Here is a 22,184-nt window from a genome sequence, read left to right on the forward strand (position 1 = left end):
CCCAGGTGAGAAGAGAGCAGCTGGGTGGCTGATGTTGAAATTCCGTGAAACCCCAGCATAGACCCATGTGCCTTGGCAGTGACACCTGCTAATTAAGTGAGGGCACAGCATGGCCTCCAGCACTGTCACGTTTCAGCCAACGGGGAGCTGCTCCCATGCGGCCACACCATCTCCCCGGTCCTGTTTTCTCCTGCCCTGCTAGGACACCCAGACACACAAGTCCAAGAACAGCCCTCCTCACCGCGCTGGCCCAGGGCCCAGCATGTACGGCATCCACCTGCCTGGATTTCCCCTCTCAGCCCCCTGTGGGCCATAGTCATCAACCTGTCACTAAATATTTAACATCGTTGAACTCTTTAAATGGCCCAGCTGGTCCACATCTGCCGGCCTCTTTTAAGAGCTACACCTGCAAGTCACAGGCTGTTGGAAAAGCAGTCTGAAGAGGGATCGTAAGCTCTGGGGGTTGGTTGCGTGGAAATCCTGGCTCTCCTAGTCCTTGCTGTGTGACCTCAAGAGAGTGACTTGACTTCTCCAGGGTCTCAGTTCCCTCATGTACAGAATGGAGGCAGGACTCCCGCGGGAGGGAGGCTTAAATGAGTATTCCAGCAACGTGAGTTCTGTTTTTTCTTTTTGCTTTTGATATCATGCTCCCGCCCCCCCCCTTTTTTTTTAAGTTTATTTATTTTAGAGAGAGAGAGCATGAACAGGGGAGGGGCAGAGAGAGAGAGAGACAGAGACACAGAGAGAGAGAATCCCAAGCAGGCCCTGCACTACCAGCGCGAAGCCTGGTGCAGGGCTCAAACTCACTAACGGTGAAATCACGGCCTGAGCTGAAACGAAGAGTTGGACGCTTAACTGACTGAGCCATCCAGGCGCCCCTCCCCTTTTCTTCTGAAGAAGAAGGGATTCAAATGCAGGGAATCTACTCATTCATTCTCAACAAATACTACGGTGAGCCTACCATGTGCTGGATGCCAAGACAACAGCAGGGAAGCCCGGGCCCCAGAATCAGAGCAGGGCTTCTGCCACCCTCCCCAGGCAAGGGATGCCACCTTCGGAGGCTCAGTTTAGTCAACTTTAAAATGGGAATAATAAACGGTGCCTGGCAGGCTTAGTCGGAGCATGAGACTCTTGATCTTGGGGTTATGAGTTCAAGCCCCACCGTTGGGTATACGGTGGGTATAAAAATAAAATCTTAAAAAAATAAAATGGGAATGATAAAATATCTCACAGGGGTTCTGGGAGGATCAAAGGAAAAGATACTTGTGAAGATGCTTAATGAGCTACAGGTAGCTATGTAACCATGAGGGTAGAGGTTGACTAAGTGGGGGTCCAGTGGGGATGACTGTTGAGCAGAAGAGACCTAGAGACCATGGCCTGGGGACCAGGCTAGTCAAGCCCTAAGCCCTGGAATCCCACTAATGGAGCTTGTTTGGCCCCTTAAGGCCATCACACAGATAAGAAAACCTAGGACCAGGTGGCAAAGGGGACTCACTCAAGAGTCACAAAATCAGGACCTGAAGCCAGGTCTCCCCCTACCCAATTCACTTATTTCTGAAGTTCCTACCACATTCACAGAGACCCACCAATAAGCATTTATGTCTTGGGTTCTTTTGCTGGACTGACCCCCAGTGGGTAGCTGCCTCCCCTGCCCATTGGGGACACGATATGGAAAAGGCCTTGAGCTTGGCCAAAGGGGTAGGGACGAACAGAAGGGTAACCCTGGGGAATCTCACGCATGGGGCAGGGCAGACCCTGAGTCAACTAAGTAAAGGGAGATGTATAAAAAGGAGTACTTACCTGGGATTGACCAGGTAGTCTCCACCGAAACTTCATTTCGTCTCACAAGGGCAACCTTAAACAACAGCACTGGTGGTATTCTTGTTCAAGGGTAAACTGAGGCACATTCTAATTTTTCAAGAGTTTATTTGGGCATATATTTTAACTGGGTGATGCCACACCAAAGGTGGGTAGGAGCTCTCTGCCACCAGGCAGGAGCTGGGGGAGAGCTTTCTTTTTACAAAGAAGACACAGAAGCAAAGCAAGGAAATCATTTTATTGGCTACCACATAGGTAGTTGTTTTATCTGGGAAAGGCTAGGTGGCTGTTTGTGATTGGTTGTCCTTACATTTAATTTTCTCAGACTCTAGGGGCACCTGGGTGACTCAGTCACTTAAGGGTCCAATTTCAGCTCAGGTCATGGTCTCACTATCTGTGGGTTTGAGGCCTGTGTCGAGCTCTGTGTTGACAGCTCAGAGCCTGGAGCCTGCTTGGGATTCTGTGTCTCCCGCTCTATCTCTGCCCTTCCCCCACTTGTACGCACGAGCTCTTTCTCAAAGATGAATAAACGTTAATATTCTCAGATTCTAGGGCCTTGATTCTGGCTTAGGTTTCAGTTTGCGTCCTAAGCAAGCAAGACATCAGGGCTGTCCTGGTCTAATGGTATCCCTGTTCAATTACTTTCATATTCTCATTTCACAGAGAGATGAAGTGACATGCCCAAGACCCCACAAGTAGCTTGGCGGAGGTTGGAATAGAGGCCAAAGTGTTCAATAAGATATTTCACCGCACCAGAAAAAACAGATGAATAAGAATGAAGGGAGGAATGAAGGGAATTAAATACAAAGAATGGGAAAATGAAAGAAAAGAGGATGAATGAGTGAAGTTTATCTTTTTTTTTTTTTTGGTAAACTTATTTAAAAAATAAAAAAAATTTTTTTTTCAACGTTTATTTATTTTTGGGACAGAGAGAGACAGAGCATGAACGGGGGAGGGGCAGAGAGAGAGGGAGACACAGAATCGGAAACAGGCTCCAGGCTCTGAGCCATCAGCCCAGAGCCCGACGCGGAGCTCGAACTCACGGACCGCGAGATCGTGACCTGGCTGAAGTCGGACGCTTAACCGACTGCGCCACCCAGGCGCCCCAAAAAATAAAAATTTTTAAAACTAAGTACGCCCAACGTGGGTCTTGAACTCATAACCCTGACATCAAGAGTCGCATGCTCTAGGTTCCCCTTAATTATCTTTTTCACACATAAAACAATACGTGTAACACATGTGGGTCAGAAAACACCAATAGAACCAACACTCTGGAACTCACCACCAAGCGAAAGACCATCGTTTCCAATAACGTGTATCTATTTAGGCCAGCGGTTCTCCCAGCTGGTTGCATACTGAGTGCACCTGGGGAGCTAAGACAACCTCTGACACCCTGAGAACCTGATGGGACTCGTCTGGAGTTTGGTCTGTATTTATTTATTTTTACTTCTTTAACGGCATCTAGACTTAAGCCTTCCCCAGGTGATTCTCGTGTGCAGCCAGGTTTGAGAACCACTGATTTATATTCTCCTCCCCTGTCGTATCCCCCTGACTTCCCTCCACCCTCACCTACATTCCCCTCACACACACACACCACCCCCCCCCCCCCCCCCCCCCCCCCACCTCCAACACACACACTCCAGGTAACCACCACCCTGAAATTTGAGTAGTAGTGACTGGATGCCTTTACCCTCCTCCTTGCTAGTTTCCGGGACCAGCGACGTTTGCGATTGATCTCCCTCCTCCCACGAGAGGGCGCCAGAGAAAAATCACAACCTCCTTTCTGTCTGAGCGTCCGGTATCGCGTTGGAGGCGGCTTGGCCCTCGCGGCGCTCCGTCATCGATCTGTTGCCCCGGCAACAAGCGGCTAAACGGCCGGAGTTGGTGCTGGGCGGCCCCGGAAGCGTGGCCGCGGGACCTGTCGGGCTTGGTTGGGGCATGCGGGAGCTCGGCGGGGGCAGTCTTCGGGAACTCCGGGGCGCGGAGAAACGTGAGTCGGGCATTGGGCTCGGCCGGAGCCGGCGTGGGCGCCCGAACGCGCGGAGCCCGGCCGCCGTGGCCCGGTGTTGGCGGGAACCGCGGCGGGCGCCGGGGGACCGGCCGTCGAGTCCTCACTGTTCCCTGCGCACTCTGGGTCCGACGCTTTGCTCTGCAAAGCGTACGTGGATGTGAAGGCTGCGTGAAGGATGCGACTGACGCAGGATCGGAGTCTTGTTTCTTGATTCCCGGCGGAAAGCTTTTCCGCGGGCGGCTTGCAGGGCAAGGAAAAAATCATGTCAGGCGCGCCACAGGTTTAAGACAGGTTATAAAGGGGCAGCTGCGGGCCACGTTTGGTCCATAGACGTAGATTATTTCCCCCCAGGTCTGAGCACTGAGTTTGAGGCTTGGCCTGGACCCAGACAGACGTTCCGTAAGCACTGTCGTAACCAGGCACAGTGTAGACCCTGCCCAGGAGGACAGCTCTGGGGTCAGGGAACGTGTACGGAGTAAGACTGCTCTCTGCTTTCAAGTCTCCAGGTATGGCCCCATTTGCTCCGTGACCCGGGTAAATCGATTTCTTCCTGGGTCTCAGTTTCTCCATCTGTAAGATGAGGGCAGGCGAGGCCACTCCCTGGGGGCTGCCAGAGCCAGGGCTTGTTGGTCCCAACAGGCAGACTCTTGACTGGGCCCTGGCCTGAGACTGATATGAATTAGGATCCCACCTCTTTTATTGCCTCTCCTTCCTGGCTCTGTGGTCTTGGGCAAGTCACTTTACCATTTCGAACTTAAGTTTCTTCACCTGCCAAATAATGGAGTGATTATAACAGTGAAAAAGATCATTCATATATGTCACGAGCTTGGTACATTTTTTGTTCCTGAGATTATTATTCCTGTTACTTTGTGGGGAGCATAGAAGGCCCCAAGTGCTTGGTCCAGCATTGCTAGGACTGGTTCCCGGTCTTCATCTGTAGCACCCTTGATGATGTCTGGCTCACAGCTGAGTGGAATCCAGGCTTATTTAAAGTGATGCTTTGCAGGAGCACCTGGGTGGCTCAGTCTTTTGAGCATGTGACTCACGATTTCAGTCAGGTCATGATCCCAGAGTGGTGGGATGGAGGCCTGTATCTGGCTCCGTGCTGAGCATGAAGTCTGCTTGAGACTTTTTCTCTCTTTCTCTCTGACCCTCTCCCCGGCTCACGCTCTTTCTCTCCAAAAAAATTTAAAAACAGTGATGATTTGCAGACTTGATGGCACATGATTTTTAAAATGCTGATGCCTAGAGTGCCTGGCTGGCTCAGGGGGAAGAGCATGCTAGTCTTGATCTCAGGGTTGTGAGTTCGAGTTCCACGTTGGGTGTAGAGATTACTTTAAAAAAAAAAATTTAAAAATGCTGATGCCTGGGAGCCTGAGCTAAGACTTCTTTGATGTCATTGGTCTGGAGTGGGGTGATTCCAGGGGGCAGCCAAGGGATGAGGACCACTCATTAGGGGGCTGCAGGAGGCTCATTTTCCTACCATTGCTACCATTCCTCAGATGGCACTCCCCACGCTGCCTTCCCAATGGTGCAGCCGGAGGCTCCTGGACCAGCAGATGGCCCGACAGCGACACCGAGAGCAGGAGGCCCGGCTTCGGCAGCAGTGGGACCAGAACAGCCGCTACTTCAAGATGTCTGATATCTGTAGCTCCAAACAGGCGGAGTGGAGCTCCAAGACGTCCTACCAGCAAAGGTAACTGCAGTGACCTTGATGGGATGGAGGCAGGAAACCACTTGTTGTTCAGGGGATGTGGCTGTAAGAACTAAGAACCCCATGGCTAATCAGCATGTTTTCTTGAGGAAGTTGCATAGATTGCATGCATGGTGATGTTTTCCAACTGAAAATTGGAAAAAAAAAAAAAGATCATCAGTGAATAATACATTTGCATTGAAAAAGAGAAAACAATAAGAAATATGTGTAGAACCTGGAAGTCTTCTTGTAACCCCGTGTCCCCAGAGAGAATCACAGTGAACATTCTGATACACCTGTCCTCCCATGCTTTTCCCCATTTGTGTGTGTATAAATATTCGCACACACACGCGTCCATTTTTGCAGAATTACATGTAAAAACCATGAAAGTTAAAAGCATGGGCTTTGGAGTCAGACAAACCCAGATGGAATTCCTGACTGTCACTTGCTATATGAATGAGCCTCAGTTTCCTCATCAGTGAAGTGGGGCTAAAACAGAACCTACTTTGTTGGGTGTGTGATTAATAGAAAGCTTTCCCTAGATATAATACCTAGTATATAGGAATTGCTCAAACAATACTAGCTAGTACTGTTACCACATGCATATGTAAGACCACTGTACATTTTCTTTTTCTTTTCTTTCTTTTTTTTTTTTTTAGTTTATTATTTTTGAGAGAGAGCGAGAGCGAGAGCGCAAGCAGGGGAGGGGCAGAGAGAGAGAGGGAGATCATGGCCTGAGCCGAAGTCTGACGCTCAGCCAACTGAGCCGCCAGGGCGCCCCCGCTGTACATTTTCTTTTTTTTTTTTTTTTTTTTTTTTTTGAAATGTTTCATTTATTTTTGAGACAGAGAGACAGAGCATGAGCAGGTGAGGGGCAGAGAGAGAGGGAGACACAGAATCCGAAGCAGGCTCCAGGCTCTGAGCTGTCAGCACAGGGCCCAGCGCGGGGCTCGAACTCACGAACCACGGGATCATGACCTGAGCCAAAGTTGGACGCTCAACCGACTGAGCCACCCAGGCGCCCCCAATGTACATTTTCTTATGGCAAAAGCAAGATTCTGTCGTGCACAGTGGTCTGTGACCCGCTGTCTTCACTTTAGCCGGAAGACACTTTACCGTGTCACTGCATCATGTCCACCTCAGCCTCTCTTACCCATGGCAGAGAGTGTGCCACGTGTGGCTGTAGCGTGACTGACGTGGGGAGGGCTCCTTCTCACCCAGCATGCATGCCTATCAGCGTGAGAAACTGAAGGAGGAGAAGCGGAAGCAGCTGGAAGCCAGGCGGGAGAGACTGAGGCAGCTGCTGCTGGAGGAGCAGGCCCTGCTGGCCAGACAACTGGAGGAGCTAAGGCTAAGCATGGATGTGCGGGAAGGCAGACTCCGAGAGCGGCATGGCGATCTCAAGTCGGCCCGAGAAGAGCAAAGGAAACTGGTAACTCCTCCTAGCCCTTCTGGAGCCTACGGAGCAGGAGCGTCCCCAGCCCGTCAGTGACACACACACGGGGTCCCTGGGCACACTGGTCTGATGAGACAACGGTAAACTCCAGAGCCTGCAGGGCGAGGTGCTTTGTGCTACGTTGTTCTCCACGTGTGTTTTGCACGAGTCACCTCAGGTCATTACATCCTAGTCCTTTGTCTTTATATCAGTCCTGTGGCCCCAGCAGGCTGTGCGCTGGTCTGTTTGATCTTCTAAGTAGCTGTGGGGAATGGTGAGCCCCAGTCTGTGTTTTTAAGCCTGCTGTATATTTTGAAGCAGATTGTCACATCTGGGACCCATCTGTAGCATCAGATCTTGGCGCCCTTCCATCACCACTGTGGGAGTCATTTGTCAGAGCTGTCTGGTTCCACTCTGGTGTCTCCCAGAGCCGGGGATGCAAGGCAGGCAGTAGGTCCGGAGGGCAGGCGCCGTGACATCGTGCCAGCTGAGGGGCTCTCCGCCTCAGCTGACCGCCACTGTGGGTTATCCAAAATGTGAATGAATTTGAAAAGTGACATCAGGCTTCCCTCTTTGTGTTTCCTTGACAGATTGCCGAACAGCTTCTGTATGAACACTGGAAGAAGAACAACCCCAAACTTCGAGAGGTGAAAACCAGCGAGATCCTTTGCTTTGCCTAAGTAGATAAAATCATGTTTCTCTTCTTGTTTTTGAACTTGCATCTCTTGCTGGGGTGGAACAGAGAACACCCCGGCCACCTGAACGATGCCACATGCAGATCTGGTTTCTTGGGTGTTCAGCCAATACTTATTGAACATTTGCCACATGGTCCAGCACCTGGGCACGTGGAGATTAGCTGGGGTCCCCCCTTCTTAGGAACTTGCGGTCCAGGGTGGGTTGCAGTGGGCTGGGAAGGCCCAGGAGGATGGGCATTTGGGGCAGTGCCCCCAGCTCAGTTGTGGGTCAGAGCGGCATCTCAGGAGTTGCTGGGATGGAGGAGTCTGGAAGGACTTGGTTGTTAACTTGATGGTGTAAAGGTGAGGAAAGGACATTCTAGATTGAGGCAGCTGAGCGAGGAGCAGGCCGGAGTCACGAGAGCAGAGCGCATCCAGGGAGTGACGAGTGGCTGAGAGTTTGTGATGTCACATGGCGAGCAGGGGCTGCAAGAGTTGAGGCTGGTGAGGCACGTGGGCCTGGACCCCAGCCAGCCCTGTGTGGCCTTCTGGAAGCGCTGGGGAGCACCTGGATGATTTTAAGCAGGGCTGTGGCGGCACCCTGGCCACATTTCAGGGAGCAGTAGCTTTGGCAGCAGTGTTGAGGTGAGCAGGGCAGTGACGGCGGAGACCAGAACAGGGTGGCAGGAGAAAGGAGGACAAATATGCAAGATCCTGGGGCAGGTGGGGGGCGGTCTGGCTTGGGTGGCATCATTCTGTGGAGATGGGGCTAGAGGAAGATGATCCGTGATGATTTCATTGATGTATTTTAACTTAAATTTTGCGTATATGTTTGGTGGCATTAATTTATTTGTAATTATATTTAGAAAATTGCCAGCCACTAAGTAATAGAACAATTTGGTGCTTTTGAGCCTTGTGCAGTTAGCACTAAGCCACGGGAGGTCTCCTTTCCCTGGCCATTTGAGCGTTTAGGTGGGTGCTCCAAAGTCTTTTACTCAGAAATGTTTATTTAGAACACTCAAGTTAGTTGCGGATGTTTACATTTGTAAGTTGAGAAAGAGATTAAAAATTTTTATAAACAATTTCCCAAACAAAAGCTTTTGGATAGAGTTCCAGTTCATTTTCTGATCCAACAGATTCGCTAAACCCGTATCTCTTCTTAATAACCCCAAATGTGTTACATCTGTTGCTGCGGGGAGTACATGTTTATACAGCCACCGCTTCGCAGAGGACGTTTCGAGGAGCCAGGCAAAAGGCTGAGTCTGGGCCTCACCCAGCTCCTGCTGTTCTGGGCCCTGGCATGCTTCAGACCAACCAGGGGTGGCCTCTGAGATCGTATTTCCATTCCAGTGTCTGCTGACCTGCCCCTGCACAACCCCCAGGGTACTGGGAGAAAAGTTTGTGTTCCTTTGTTACAACTCCTTAGATCTGTTTCAAACTGCCTGGTCCTTTGGTTTACTAACTGAGTTGCGTTCCAAATCTATATGTTGGGGTCATCTTGTGCTCCCTTGTAAGATACCTGGGCCCCTCTGAGTCCTTGCCTAGGGAACTTCTGGTCACCTGCCAGGGCGTAGCACTGTGCTCTGCAGCGTCCATCTGTCGGATGAACCAGTGAGGAAATGAACATTCTCTGCCTTCTCACCCTCAGATTGAATCAGCCCTTCACAAGGAGCACGTGATAAACTCTTGGAAAATGCAGAAAGAAGAAAAAAAACAGGTGTGGTATATGACTCTGGAAATAGTCCTACATGGCACGGTGCAAGTGCTGTGACTCCAGGTCTCTCAAGTTTTCTTGTTCTGGATGTTAATGAGTCCAGTCCAGGAACAGACTTTATCTCAGTTAACTTTAACACGTTAAAAGCAGACGTCTGTTGCTCCTACATGTACGAGAATCCTTTCCGATCATCCCCAGGGCAGAATAACACCAGTGGCCAGCCACTGGCAGGTGGAAGGTGCATCTTAAAGGTCGCTTTTGCTGCCGGCAGTCTCTTTTGATGTAGCGCGCATCATAAACTCTCAACCCGGGCTGACCGCAGCACCTCTGGGGACAAAAGTCCACACCTCCGTGAACCCACAGCTTTGCCTCTGGGTTCATTGGGGAGACTTTTGGAAGGGAAGGAATCCTGACATTGTTGAGCCCCTTCCCTGTGCCGGGCACCGTGCTGAGTACTTCCCCAGCATCACCTCTGAGGGAAGGATCACTCCATGGTTCCCACTGTGAGAACAGAGCCGGGGAAGATGCACCCTCACCCGGGGTCACGCAGCTGAAAAGTGGCATGACCTCCTCTGTTGTAGACACGTTGGAATGAGGAACAGCGGCGGGGAGCTGGGTCTTTGCTGGCTATGTGACAGATTCTGACCTCCTGTGTTCATCTGACCCCATGTAGCAAGAAGCCACCCAAGAGGAAGAGAACAAACGGTATGAAAATGAATATGAAAGGGCTCGAAGGGAAGCACTGGAGCGGATGAAAGCAGAAGAGGAGAAGAAGCGGTTGGAGGGCAAACTCCAGGCTGAGGCGCTGCTCCAGCAGGTGGAGGAGCTGAAGCTGAAGGAGTTGGAGGTGAGGGCATGGCCTCCTCCTGCAGCCGCTTGCCGTTATAAAGCAGGCATTTAGGAAGCGGCACCAAAAAGACCATATTGGGGAGGGGTGGTTCTAAGAAATGCAACAGTGCTGGGTTTTCCCTTCAGACACATACTCCTCGCCGTGGTTTTTCCATCCCCCTAGGTTGTGCGTCCAGATCCTAGAATGTTCACAATGTGGAGCTAATAGCTGTTCTCTTATGTGTGTTTTAGGCTCTATGTGAGAGCCTTCTTAGAACTTGGATTTTCCTGGGGCACCTGGATGGCTCCATTGGTTGAGTGTCCAACTCTTGATTTCGGCTCAGGTCATGATCCCAGGGTTGTGGGATCAAGCCCCACGTCAGGCTCCATGCTGAGCGTGGAGCCTGATTGGGATTCATTCATTCATTCTCTTTCTCTCTCTCTCTCTCTCTCTCTCTGCCCTTCTGACCCTATACCCAACTCACATGTGCTCTCTCTCAAAATTTATACAAAAAAAAAAAAAAAGGAACTTGGATTATCCAGTGCACTAAGTAGACTTGACTTAGTCTGATGTTCTAGTACGCAGCTACAGCTCTCCCCAGCTAGCATGTTTTGGATCTCAAGGTATAAACCATGAGGTCTTTGGTTTCGGAGGCTGTTCTGAGAATACTCTGCAGTCTCCCTGAGCTAGATACCTGGGCTAGATTTTCCCATCTGGCTGAGGGAAAGCCCGTCCTTCCTTAGGCCCAAATGATTCCAGAACCAGATCCTTAATGCCCACTATCTGCTAGATGCTGAGCACTGAGCTGGGTGCTAGAGATACAGCTGTGAGCAAGACCCACGGTCCTGGTCTTCATGGCAGGAACCGTGTCAGGTGTGGAAGGGAATTAAGTTATAGGAAGGTGTGAACAAGTACAGGAGCATGGAGCATGGATCTGATCCTTGTCCACAGGCCTGGGAAAGGCTCTTGGAGGAAGCGAGTGCGCTGGGCCAAGGGCTCAGAGCCCAGAGGTAAGAGGGAGTTCTGATCACCAGGTGGCCGGGCCAGCCCTGTTGCCTGGCATCTGCCGAAAATGCACACGAAGAGTGAAGGAAGCTCCGATTCTGATGACCTTAACTGGGTGCACTGTTGTCACCACAGGCCACCAAACTGAAGAAGGAGCAGGAGAATCTGCTGAAGCAGCGGTGGGAGCTGGAGAGGCTGGAGGAAGAGAGGAAGCAGATGGCAGCCTTCCGGCAGAAGGCGGAGCTGGGGTGTGTGCGCCCAGATGGGCAAGCCTCGTGCTTTCTCAGACTTGCATTGCTGTCCCAAACCAGAAAGATCTGTAGTAAGTAGCTATCTGGCCCCCGCTAATCGTTCATAAGACACTGAAGGCAGATCGTATTTTGCTCCTTTCTAGACGTTTTTTGAGACATCAGTATAATGTGCAACTCAATAGGCGTGCACAGCAGATCCAAGAGGAACTGGTAAGTCTGAGTCAGCCTGGCATTTCTTTCACCCTTTTTGGAAGAAAATGCTTTCCATCGCTCAGAATGAGTGCGTTCTCGCAAGAATATCACACTAGGGGAGATTCCCCCTTGATGAGCTCGCGACCCCCACCCCTCCCCAGGGGGGTCTGCTTTGTTGTGTATTCTAGATACATTTACCCAGCACACACAGAGGGCAGTGGTGGGGTTCTTTAAAACCTGAGGTGGCATTCCTCAGCACAGTCACCTAACAGTAAACCTCAAATCCTTGGAATGAGCTTGTTCTTTTTACTGGCTGCTCGGTGTTCCTGTCAGGTATGTCGATGGGCTCTCTAGTGACACGGGGACAGGGACAGTGAATGAGAGAACCCGCCTACCTCTATCCCTGCCCGCTACCGTCAGGGTGGTCCAGGGCTGGCAGCGCCACTGCTGTTCCGGAGTACATTTTTCCGTCCCAGGACCTCCCAAGTCCCTTGTTCTTTACTGCATCTCGCTGTGGACATGTCCACTACAGCCAGTTCCCTACCGATGCGTGTTTGGGTCATTTTTGTTTTTCCTCTATGGGACCTCTGCAGTGAGCATTTTGTGCATTTGGTTTTGTGCCTTTGGGTCTCTAGTCCATATTCTTAGAAGTGAAACTGTTGTCCAGCCGTGTTCTCAAAAGCTGTGCTACCAGGCATGTCCGAGGGCAGGGACAGGTGCGTGGTGGCAAAGGGGCCTCTCCTTCATTATTTTAAACCACTCCTAAGTGGTTATACCCTGACTCTTCCCATCTCTATGTAGGGAAGCTTTGGAAGCATCACGAACGTCTGCTGTCAGTGCTGAGTGCAGAAAGGGGGCGCTGTGGGAGCTGCGGTGGGGGGGGGGGGGGTGCTGTGGCTGCAGAGGGGCGCCCACCGCGCTTCCTCCTCCACCCTCTAGGAGGCGGACAAGCGCATCCTGCAAGCGCTCCTGGAGAAGGAGGACGAGAACCAGCACGAGCACCTGGCCAGGCGGGAGCAGGCCGTGGCCGATGCAGCTTGGATGAAGCAGGCCATCGAGGAGCAGCTGCAGCTGGAGAGGGAGCGGGAGGCAGAGCTGCAGCTGTTGTTGAGGTGAGAGGCGGTGCCTGCCTGGGCTGGACCCTCCCAGCCTCTGCTCTGGTCCCTTATGTCTCCACAGGCCACAACTAGGGTCTCCTGTTGTCACTGAAGCATCCGTCCTTGTTAATCTGCCCATGGGGAGGAGCACATGTTTGCTAGCAGACCCGGCTTGCAGGGGTGTTTCCCTTGTTATTTAAGGTGGAAATCACTAGGGTTTAGAGTAAGGATCTGTTCATTTAAGATCTTAGAAATTTGAAAGGAAATTGTTACAAATTATGGAGATGCTGAATGCTTCTTAGGTCTTTTATAAATGGGTCTGGATCCTAAAAATCTAGTAGATTGAAAAAATTGAATAACATGTCACATTTATTGGGTACTTCTTGTGGGTCAGACACCATGCAGAGCGCTTTACCATCCTCCTCTTATTTAATCCTGACATCCATCCGCAGGGTAGGTACTCAGGTCACTTGAGGAGGTCACTGACTTGCCTCAGGCCACAGGGCGAGCTAGCAGTGACCCCAGGAGCAAAGTGACAGAGCTCAGGCACAGCAGGGCTCCTCTGCCTCTCCAGGGTCCTGGTGGCTTCATTTGCCATGGTGTCTAAATGGCCTGGGTGCAAGCCATCACAGTTGTGTTTTGTAAGGAGGTGGGAGCATAACCCAGGAAACTTAAAGTACTTCCTGTAGGAGTACTCTCCATGAGCTAGTCCAGAGTTGTAAACTGTGAAGAGTTTGCGCGCAGAAGTGGGTTTGAAGGTTGGCCCTATGGAACGTGTGTACCTGATGCGCTGGAGCCCTGTCACGTCTTTAGTTCTCGTCTGCCATCGGTGGTGGCAAGGAGCCTGCTGTCATCCACTCTGTGTTCCCAGGGAAGAGGCCAAGGAAATGTGGGAAAAGAGAGAGGCGGAGTGGGCCCGGGAGAGGAGCGCACGAGACAGACTGATGAGCGAGGTAATCCTGGCTGCGAGTGCGTACTGACCCTGCCAAATGTTCTGGAACACAGGCCTCTCTGCTTATTTTAAATAGACTTATTTAAAAAAAAAATTTTTTTTTTTATGTTCTTGAGAGACAGAGAGAGAGAGACAGAGCATGAGCAGGGGAAGGGCAGAGAGAGAGGGAGACACAGAATCCAAAGCAGCCTCCAGGCTCCCAGCTATCAGCACAGAGCTTGATGTGGAGCTGGAACTCACAAACCACGAGATCATGACCTGAGCCGAAGTTGGGCGCTTAACCATCTGAGCCACCCAGACGCTCCTTTTAAATAGACTTCTAATGTCATTGCGAAAGTAGTATCAGCTTTTTAGAAGAAAATTCAGGAGTACAGGAAGTAAGAACAAAGTCACCCAGGTCCCCATTATTTGCATAGTCGCTGTTACTCTGTTTCCTTCCACTCTGTGTGGAAACGTGCAAACATGTCTTTTTGCATATTCCTTATTATACTATCTGTTGAGTTCCAGCATTCTAATGCACTATTCCATCTCCTTTGTAGATATTTTGATGATATCACACTTAATATATCACGTTGGGTGTGCTGTGGGGTTTTTTTCCTATTCCCCTCTTGTGGGTGTTCTTTTTATTCTGATTTTTATTCTGATTTATTCCTGAGGTGTTACAGGAAACATTGCAGTGAACATCTTGGTTCATAAGGCTTTCCATTTTCCGTATTTAGGATTTTTTTCTTTGGGGTGCATAACCAGAAGTGGACTCTTGAAAGAACACAACTCGTCAGTATTTAAGTAATGCGTTAAGACGTACCCCAATTTAAAAGGAATGAGAGGCACCTAGGTGGCTCATTTGGTAGGACACGTGGCTTTTGATCCCAGGGTCATGAGTTTGAGCCCGCATTGGGTGTGGAGATTACTTAGTTAAAAAAAAAAAAAAAAAAAAATTTTTTTAAAGAAATCTTTTAGAAAAAATTTTTCATTATCCATGTATTGAAAATTAAAGTGGCTTAAAAATGGAAATATTTGGTGCATGTCATTTTGGAATCCGTGGGAAGTCCAGTCCCAGTGGGGCTCTCTCCCTTCTGTGAATACCGGTACTCTGCAACACCTTTGATTTTCCCTATTAAAAATGTTCCTCCTCTTGTGTTGAGCACTGGGTGTGATATGTAATTGATGAATCACTAAATTCTACTCCTGAAACCAATATTACACTATATGTTAACTAGAATTTAAATACAAATTTGAAAATGAAAAACAAAATTCCTCCTAGTTGTGGCCACTTCACGTGTCCTGTCCCGGGAGCATAACTGTTGGGTACGGCAAGTGGCTTCCCACCGTTCTTGATTCTTGAGTCCTGACTGCTCTGGATGTGATCCTGTGCTGTGGCCAGGTCTCAAGCCCAGCAAGGTTTCTGCAAGTATTTAGATCCCGAAGGTTGAGGGGATGACCCAGATTACTTCCGGTCATCTGTGTGGCTTGTGGTTTCTTTCTTTTTCTGGAACCTACCGATAGGGAGTGAGGCTCACAAGCTTGTTGCTGTTTCTGTGCCTGGGGAGGGAGCTCCATCCACCTCCTTGGATCTTGTCAGTGCCCAGCTGTCTCTCCCTAACGCGCGGTCTGTGTGCATTTTCTGTGTGGTGGGGACGGGTGAGAAGCTGGGCTGACATTGCATGGGCCAGTGCTGTGATCTGACTTGCCTTCATGTGGGGTATTCGGGCCTGAGGCTGAGGACGAGGCTGGGTCTTGGGGCAGCTGTAGCCTGTCCACAGCTTGTAGAATAGGGAACTGCTAAGTCGAACTGAAATCTGCCCTTTGCCTTCCTGCTGAGGGTAGGTTCTGACCGGGAGACAACAACAAATACAAGCAAAGCTTGAACAAAACCGACGGGCACAAGAGGAATCCCTGAGACACCGGGAGCAACTTATTCGAAATCTTGAGGAGGTCAGAGAGTCAGCTCGTCGTGAGAAAGAGGAGAGCAAAGAACTGAAATCGGCCAGGAAACAGGAGCTGGAGGCCCAGGTGGGCTGAGCCTGGTGGGGGAGGAAGCCTCAGCAGGGGAATGTGAGCGGCAGGCCGCTTGCTGTGGCCCCTGCACCGTTATGGCACCGGATGCGGGGACCCTTGACGTATTTCCACGTCCAGGCACTAAGACCTTGTCCGAGAGGCCCACATTTGTGAGCTCAGTGCACCCATTTCATTTCCAGCTGAAACCCCGACCCTCCTGATTCGTTCCGGCGCCACTCCAGGTCCTCCGTGTGTGTGGGAGCGAGGCTGCTGTGCCTACCTGTCATCCCCCTCCTGTCTGCCTCCACAGGCATGTGGCTCGCTGGGCCACCGTTCTCTGTTCAGTTTGGAACCTGGTAGAGAACACAGAATCTTCTAAGCACGTGGCCACACCCGGAGCTTTTCGCAAGCTGCACATTACCATGCGTGCAACCTTTCCAGTCTCATCAGTGCCCTTCCCTCTTGCACTTGCCATCACTGTGCCTTAGCTTGGATTCTCTTGACTGGGGTAGATCCACAGGCTTTCCCTCATGACCTGAAGCAGGGCTCTGCCCAGGGAGCTCTGTCCCGGTTGACTTTGTTCTTGGTGGCCAGGTTGCAGAGCGCCAGCTGCGGGCATGGGAAGAGGACCAGCAGGAGGAAGAGGAGGAAGAGGAGGCCAGGCAGGCAGAGCAGTTCACTGACGCCTTACTGCAGCAGGAGGTGAAGACGATGGCCAAGCAGGGCTCCTGGCCCAAGGTAAGGAGTCTGAAGGGCACAGGCTGCTGGCGCCCAGCCTGGCCCCTGCTGTCCCAGGCCTGTTCGTAGCCCCGTCCTAAGCTCCGCTTCCCACCCAGTTCAGATTCCTCCCTCATTCCTCTTCTTTTGTGTTTCTCCCTTCTCGACCAGTCGGGAGCCTCGACATGTATCTTAGCCCTTGTTTTGGCCTCAGACAGCCCTTGAGGAGATTTTACTCTGGGCCCTGACTGCTGAGGAGCATGTCATTTGGCCCTGTTTGGGACCAGGAGCCATCTAAGAGCTCTGGCACAACAGGGGAGAGGTGAAGGAACAGCTGTCCAGACAATGGAGCCCAGGCGAGCAGGGGCCTGGTTTCCCTTCCTCTCAGCACCTCTGGTTGCCCCTCCCCTCCCTGATCCTCTTGTCCTCTTCCATCCTTCCCTGTCCTCGGAAGTACGTGAGAGGCCCCTGTGCACGACGCACAGAGAAGCAAGGGTTGTCCCCCTACTCCCAGAGAGCTGGTAACTAACGAAGCCCCTGGGAGCTGGGGGAGGGCCCGGCGGGCATGTTGCGCCTGCCCCTCCTTTACCAGGGCCGCTCAGCCACCCTGGCGCTCCAAAGTGCTGCGAGACGAAGAGGCTGGCTCCTTTGTTTTCAGGTGACTCTGGGAAACCCGCCCACGAGACAGAGCAGGTGCTTCACCTGCCGCAGAACTGCTTTGTCCTCACCGGCTGGGGCTCTTGAGGTGCAGGCTAACATTTTGGCACGACACTTTGGACCTTTCATGTCTTGGGAAGGTCTCGGCGACACACAGTCCCATAATAGACATGTAAAGTCAGATTCTACATCAACGCTAGGAGCTGTGGGCTGTGTCCTAGGACAGGATATATGGTTTCCTGTTGCCTCACCCTAATTGTAAGCTCACTTGACCAGGGATCATTGAGTGCCTCAGGATCAGGTTTTCACGGAGCACATGTGGAAATGTTACAAAAAAGGTAATAAAGTACCTCATTTGTGGTTTAGGGTCCAAGCTTTCTCAGTTGTAAATGAAAACAGCCAACTATACCAGGCTTTCAGCTCTTATTTCGGTTGGGATCAATTCCCAATGCTCCAGAGACTGCTGATCTAATCGGGCTTCTGTTTTCTTTCTTTTCTCAGCCCTACGGACATCCCAGAATTGCTTGGAACTGACTTTGTTGGTGTTGGAAGCACAGAGTGAGGTCCCTGAGGCCTTTGATGTGCAGGCACCAGACAGCTGTACGGTGTTCGGTTCGAGTGTTCGGGTCGCTGTGTAACAGTTCACTGACCCTGTTGGGGTCCACAGTCAAACAGAGCAAGGGCCTCACCGGCCAGCGTTCTATAGACATGCAGCACCCAGCAGGAGGCCTTTTCCTGCCTTTCGTATCCAAGAAAGGGGCTCTTACAGTCACATGCTGAGAGTGCTGCCACACAGTCCCATGAGAGACCGATAATTGTCAACCTCCAGTAAAGACTCCAGCTGGAGAAATGAGGAAAGTTTCTCAGTTTTTAAACTTGCCACTTAAATTTCACTATTCTGTCGATAACAGACTCCTAAGTGTCAGTTCAGTTTCTTTCACAGTTTATTAATTTAGTGGCCCCAAAAGGATCATGTCTTATTTTCTGGAAGAAGAAAAGCTGTGAACTCTGAGACAGTCTGATGTGCTCCACGGATGCTTTCCGGAAGGGTGTCGAGAAATAGGTCTTTCCTCCTTTAGGAAACGTGGTGGAATTTCCATGGAGCACTCTGTGTGGTGATCCCAACATGTATGTTAGTTACTAAGCCCCAAAAGGGGGCCTCAAAAGGCCACCTGGTTGGCTAACGTTTTGGCACGACACTTTGGACCTCTTGTGTCTTGGAAGAAGGTCTCAGCGACAGGCAGCCTTGTAGGATTTATGTGCCCAGAGGAAGGGGCACGGGGGCCTGAAGACTAGATCACACTCAACCAGATCGGCTAGAACTTTCTCCTCCCACTGTTCTAACAATGTGACACAGTTCTAGATTAATCTCTACAAATAGCTACAAGTTCCTTGCAGCAATAACCCTATTTTTATTTGTATTTTTTTTTCATATTCTTCCTCTGAGGTTTCAGTTTTCATTATACTGTATTTAATGTTCCACATTTCAGTAAATTATAGCTAATTATAGATAGGGCTGTGTGCCAGGTTGTTAAAAACCAGAGTTTATTTTTTAAAAATCCTGAGTGTAAAGGCTGCATTGCCTTTCACATCCATTGTGCTATAAAAACAAACGGAGCAGCAAACTGCATCCTTAATCTGTTTTTCGTTTTCTTGTCTTGAATTTCTTTGGATAGGACCTCCTGAGCACCACTTTCGTTATGCTTGCTCATATTTGCTTCCTCCATTTCAGATGTTCGTTTATCGTGAAATAAAGTTTTGGTCTGACAGCATGGCTTCCAGACTTTGTTACTGTTGCTTGTATTAATTATCGCAAAGTGGGTTGTATGGAATGATAGATTTTTACTGATTTAATCCATCTCTCCTACAGCTTTCCATATTTTCTATGACTGCTCACATTTTCTAGGTTCTACTCATTTTTCTTGTGAAAGTGGTGTTGTCTCCCATCCAATTTCCACTGGATCCTCTTTTAAGTAAACCACAGGGAATTATTAGGAATCCTTTACTGTCTGAGCTCCAGTACAGAGTAGATGTGGACAGATGGGAGATAAGAACATAAATATTTACTGAATATTTTTTATTTCTTTGAATATCTTGTTTTTGAAGCCTGCTGGTAATATTCCTTATCGGCACTAAAAATCTGTGTTGTGCTGGTTCTCTACCCTAATTCAGTCGGTTAAGCGTCAGACTCTTGGTTTCAGTTCATGTCATGATTTCATGGTTTGGTTGGTGGGATCCAGCCCTGCCCTGCTTGGGCTCCAGGCTGACTGCAGGGAGCCTGCTTGGGATTCTCTCTCTGCCCCTCCCCCGCTATCTATCTCTGAAAAGAAAGAAACAAAAAATAAATGTTTCTTTAAAGGAAAAAAATAATTCCTAACCTCGGCCAACATAACTGTTTCTAAGTTTAGAGCTCCCAGGATAGCCCACACAGTCCTCTTGTCTCATGTATAGTTTGTGCTGTGATTACAGCTTTATTGTTTTTAAGCACCTTTTTCTACTCCCTGTAAAACTAGTGATTTCTTAGGTTATTCTTCACAGATCTTCTGCGCAGTTCAGTTCCTTTAGAACAGATGGTGCAGAAGCCACTACTAACATAAAATGCTTATTTTTTGTATTTTTACTCTTTCTGCTCATTCAGCACATATTCTGGGTTAATTCTTGAGAAGGGTGTAAGGTCTGTGTCTGGATTCATGTGTTTTTGGCCTGTAGGAGTCCAGTTGTTCCAACACCATCTGTTGTATGGACTTTCCTCCTTTGTCAAAGATCAGTTGACTGTATTTATGTCAGTGTATTTCTGGGCTCCTCACTCTGTTCCATTGGTCTGTTTATTCTTTCACCAATACCACAAACTTCTATAATCAATACCACTGTCTTGATTACTGTTGCTTTATTGTAAATCTTGAAGTCAGGTAGTAGCATTTGTTCTTCTCCTTCAATATTATGTTGGGTCTTTTGCCTTTCCACATCAACTTTAGAATCATTTGTTCAATATCCACAAAAGAACTCGCTGGAATTTTTTTATTTTTAAGTAGTCTCTATACCCAACATGGCACTCCAACTTGCAACCCCGAGAAGAAGAGTCGGTCGCACGCTCCACTGACTGAACCAGCCAAGTGCTCCAGTTGCTGGGATTTTGACTGGGACTGCATTGAATCTTTAGATCAAGTTGGGAAGAAGTGACATCTTAACCTTCCTATCCATGGACGTGGAATATTTCTCCATTTCTTTCTTTTCAGAAATTTCATTCATCAGAATTTTGTAGTTTTCCTCATCTAGCTCTTATACCCTTTTTTTTTAGGATTTATACCTACAGTATTTCATTTTTGGGTGCTAATGTAAATGGTACTGTGTTTTAAATTTCAAATTCCACCTCTTCATTGCTAATGTATAGGAAGATAATTCATATTTGTACATTAACTTTATATCCTGTACCTTGCTATAATTGCTTATTAGTTCCAGGAGGTGTTTTTGTTAATTCTTTCAGATTTTCTACATAGAGATGATCATGTCATCTGTGAACAAAGACAATTTTATTTCTTCCTTCCCAATCTCTACAGCTTTTACTTCCTTTTCTCCTCTTCCTGAATTAGCTAACATTTCCAGTACTTTGTTGAAAAGGAGTGATGAGAGGGGACATCTTTGCCTTGTATCTGACCTTAGTGGGAAAGCTTTGAGTTTCTTACCATTGATATGATATTAGCTGTAGGTTTTTGTAGTTTTGTTTTGTTTTGGTTTTGTCAAGTAGAAGTTCCCCTAGGGGCACCTAGGTGTTTCAGTCAGTTAAGCATCTGACTTCGCCTCAGGTCATGATCTTGCGGTTCACGGGTTCAAGCCCCGTGTCAGGCTCTGTGCTGACAGCTCGGAGCCTGGAGCCTACTTCATGGATTCCATGTGTGTATCTCTCTGCTCCTCTCGTGCTCATACTTTCAAATATAAAACATTTTTAAAAAGTTCCTCTCTATTCCTATTTGCTAAGAGTTTTTATTATGAATGGGTGTTGAAGTTTTTCAAATGTTTTTTCTGCATCTATTGATATGTGATTTTTCTTTTTTAGATTAGTGATGTGATGGATTACATAAATTGAATTTTGAATGTTGAACCAGCCTTTACACCTGGGACAAACCCCACTTGGTTTTGGCATATAATTCTTTTTATGCACTGTTGGTTTCGATTTGCTAATATTTTGTTGAGGATTTTTGCATCTGTGTTCATGAGATACTGATCTGTAGTTTTCTTCTCTTGTAATGTCCTTGCCTATGTTTGGCATTAGGATAATACTGGCCTCACAGAATGGGTTGGGAAGTATTCTTTCTGCATCTATCTTCTAAAAAAGATTATGGGGAATTGGTATACTTTGTTCCTTAAATGTTTGGTAGAACTCACCAGTGAATCCATCTGGGCCAGCCTGGTGCTTTATGTTTTGGAAGGTTATTATTGATTGAATTTCTTAAGTAGAGATAGGCCTGTGTAGATTGTTTCTTCTTAATGTGAATTTTGACATCATGTCTTCCAAGGAATTGGTCCATTTCATCTGGGTTATCAATTTGTGGGCATAGAATTGATATAGTAGTCCTTTATTGTTTTGATTTTTATATCCATGGGAACTGTAGTGATGTCCCCTCTTCATTTCTGATACTAGTAATTTGTATCCTCTTTTTGTCTTAGCCTGGCTAGAGGCTTCTTGATTTTATTGATCTTTCTAAAGGACCATTTTTTTGATTTTGTTGATTTTTGTCTATTGATTTTCTGGTTTCTAATTCTGTTCTAGTTAACATACACATTTGTTGCTCCATCTGGGTTGACAATACAAATGGGGTTCTTTGGGCACTTATGCAAAGTCACTCTGGCCTTTGCCAGTTGTAACCCGTGGAGTGCCAGCCTTTAGTTCCAGGCCTGTCTTCACCACACAGGCCCTTCCTACGTGATATGAGCCAGGCTTCTGGACTCCAGCGCTATCTCCACATTAGTGTACCCTGGATCTGTATCTCTAATCCATACTTCTATATCCACCACCACTTTTACATCCCTACTTTGATATGCATCTCAAAGGTGCCTCAAACTCAGCACAACAAGACTATCAAATGATCTTTCCTACTAAACTCCTATCATTAAGTAAAGCAACAGCAACAACCATATGGCTC

At 48.7% G+C, this 22,184-nt stretch overlaps 1 protein-coding gene across 1 annotated transcript; it reads left to right on the top strand.

The window, feature by feature from the left end:
- The first annotated feature begins 3,665 nt into the window (after window positions 1–3,665).
- LOC123587421 (trichoplein keratin filament binding) lies at window positions 3,666–18,812 on the top strand. Its single transcript, XM_045457170.1, has 13 exons — window positions 3,666–3,808; window positions 5,332–5,525; window positions 6,744–6,954; window positions 7,548–7,604; window positions 9,280–9,348; window positions 10,019–10,192; window positions 11,315–11,427; window positions 11,574–11,640; window positions 12,562–12,734; window positions 13,591–13,672; window positions 15,499–15,684; window positions 16,264–16,407; window positions 17,545–18,812. The coding sequence occupies exons 2-13, from the start codon at window positions 5,332–5,334 to the stop codon at window positions 17,575–17,577; spliced, it is 1,503 nt and encodes a 500-aa protein (XP_045313126.1). The 5' UTR covers window positions 3,666–3,808; the 3' UTR covers window positions 17,578–18,812.
- The last annotated feature ends 3,372 nt before the right edge of the window (window positions 18,813–22,184 follow it).

The sequence above is a fragment of the Leopardus geoffroyi genome, chromosome D3 (genome assembly GCF_018350155.1).
Source record: "Leopardus geoffroyi isolate Oge1 chromosome D3, O.geoffroyi_Oge1_pat1.0, whole genome shotgun sequence".
Taxonomy (NCBI): domain Eukaryota; kingdom Metazoa; phylum Chordata; class Mammalia; order Carnivora; family Felidae; genus Leopardus; species Leopardus geoffroyi.

Coding starts and splice junctions, on each gene's coding strand:
- LOC123587421 (XM_045457170.1), top strand. CDS start 5,332: ATGGCACTCCCCACGCTGCCTTCCCAATGGTGCAGCCGGAGGCTCCTG. Junction 10,193..11,314: donor TGAAGCTGAAGGAGTTGGAG/GTGAGGGCATGG, acceptor TTGTCACCACAG/GCCACCAAACTGAAGAAGGA. Junction 12,735..13,590: donor GAGCTGCAGCTGTTGTTGAG/GTGAGAGGCGGT, acceptor CTGTGTTCCCAG/GGAAGAGGCCAAGGAAATGT.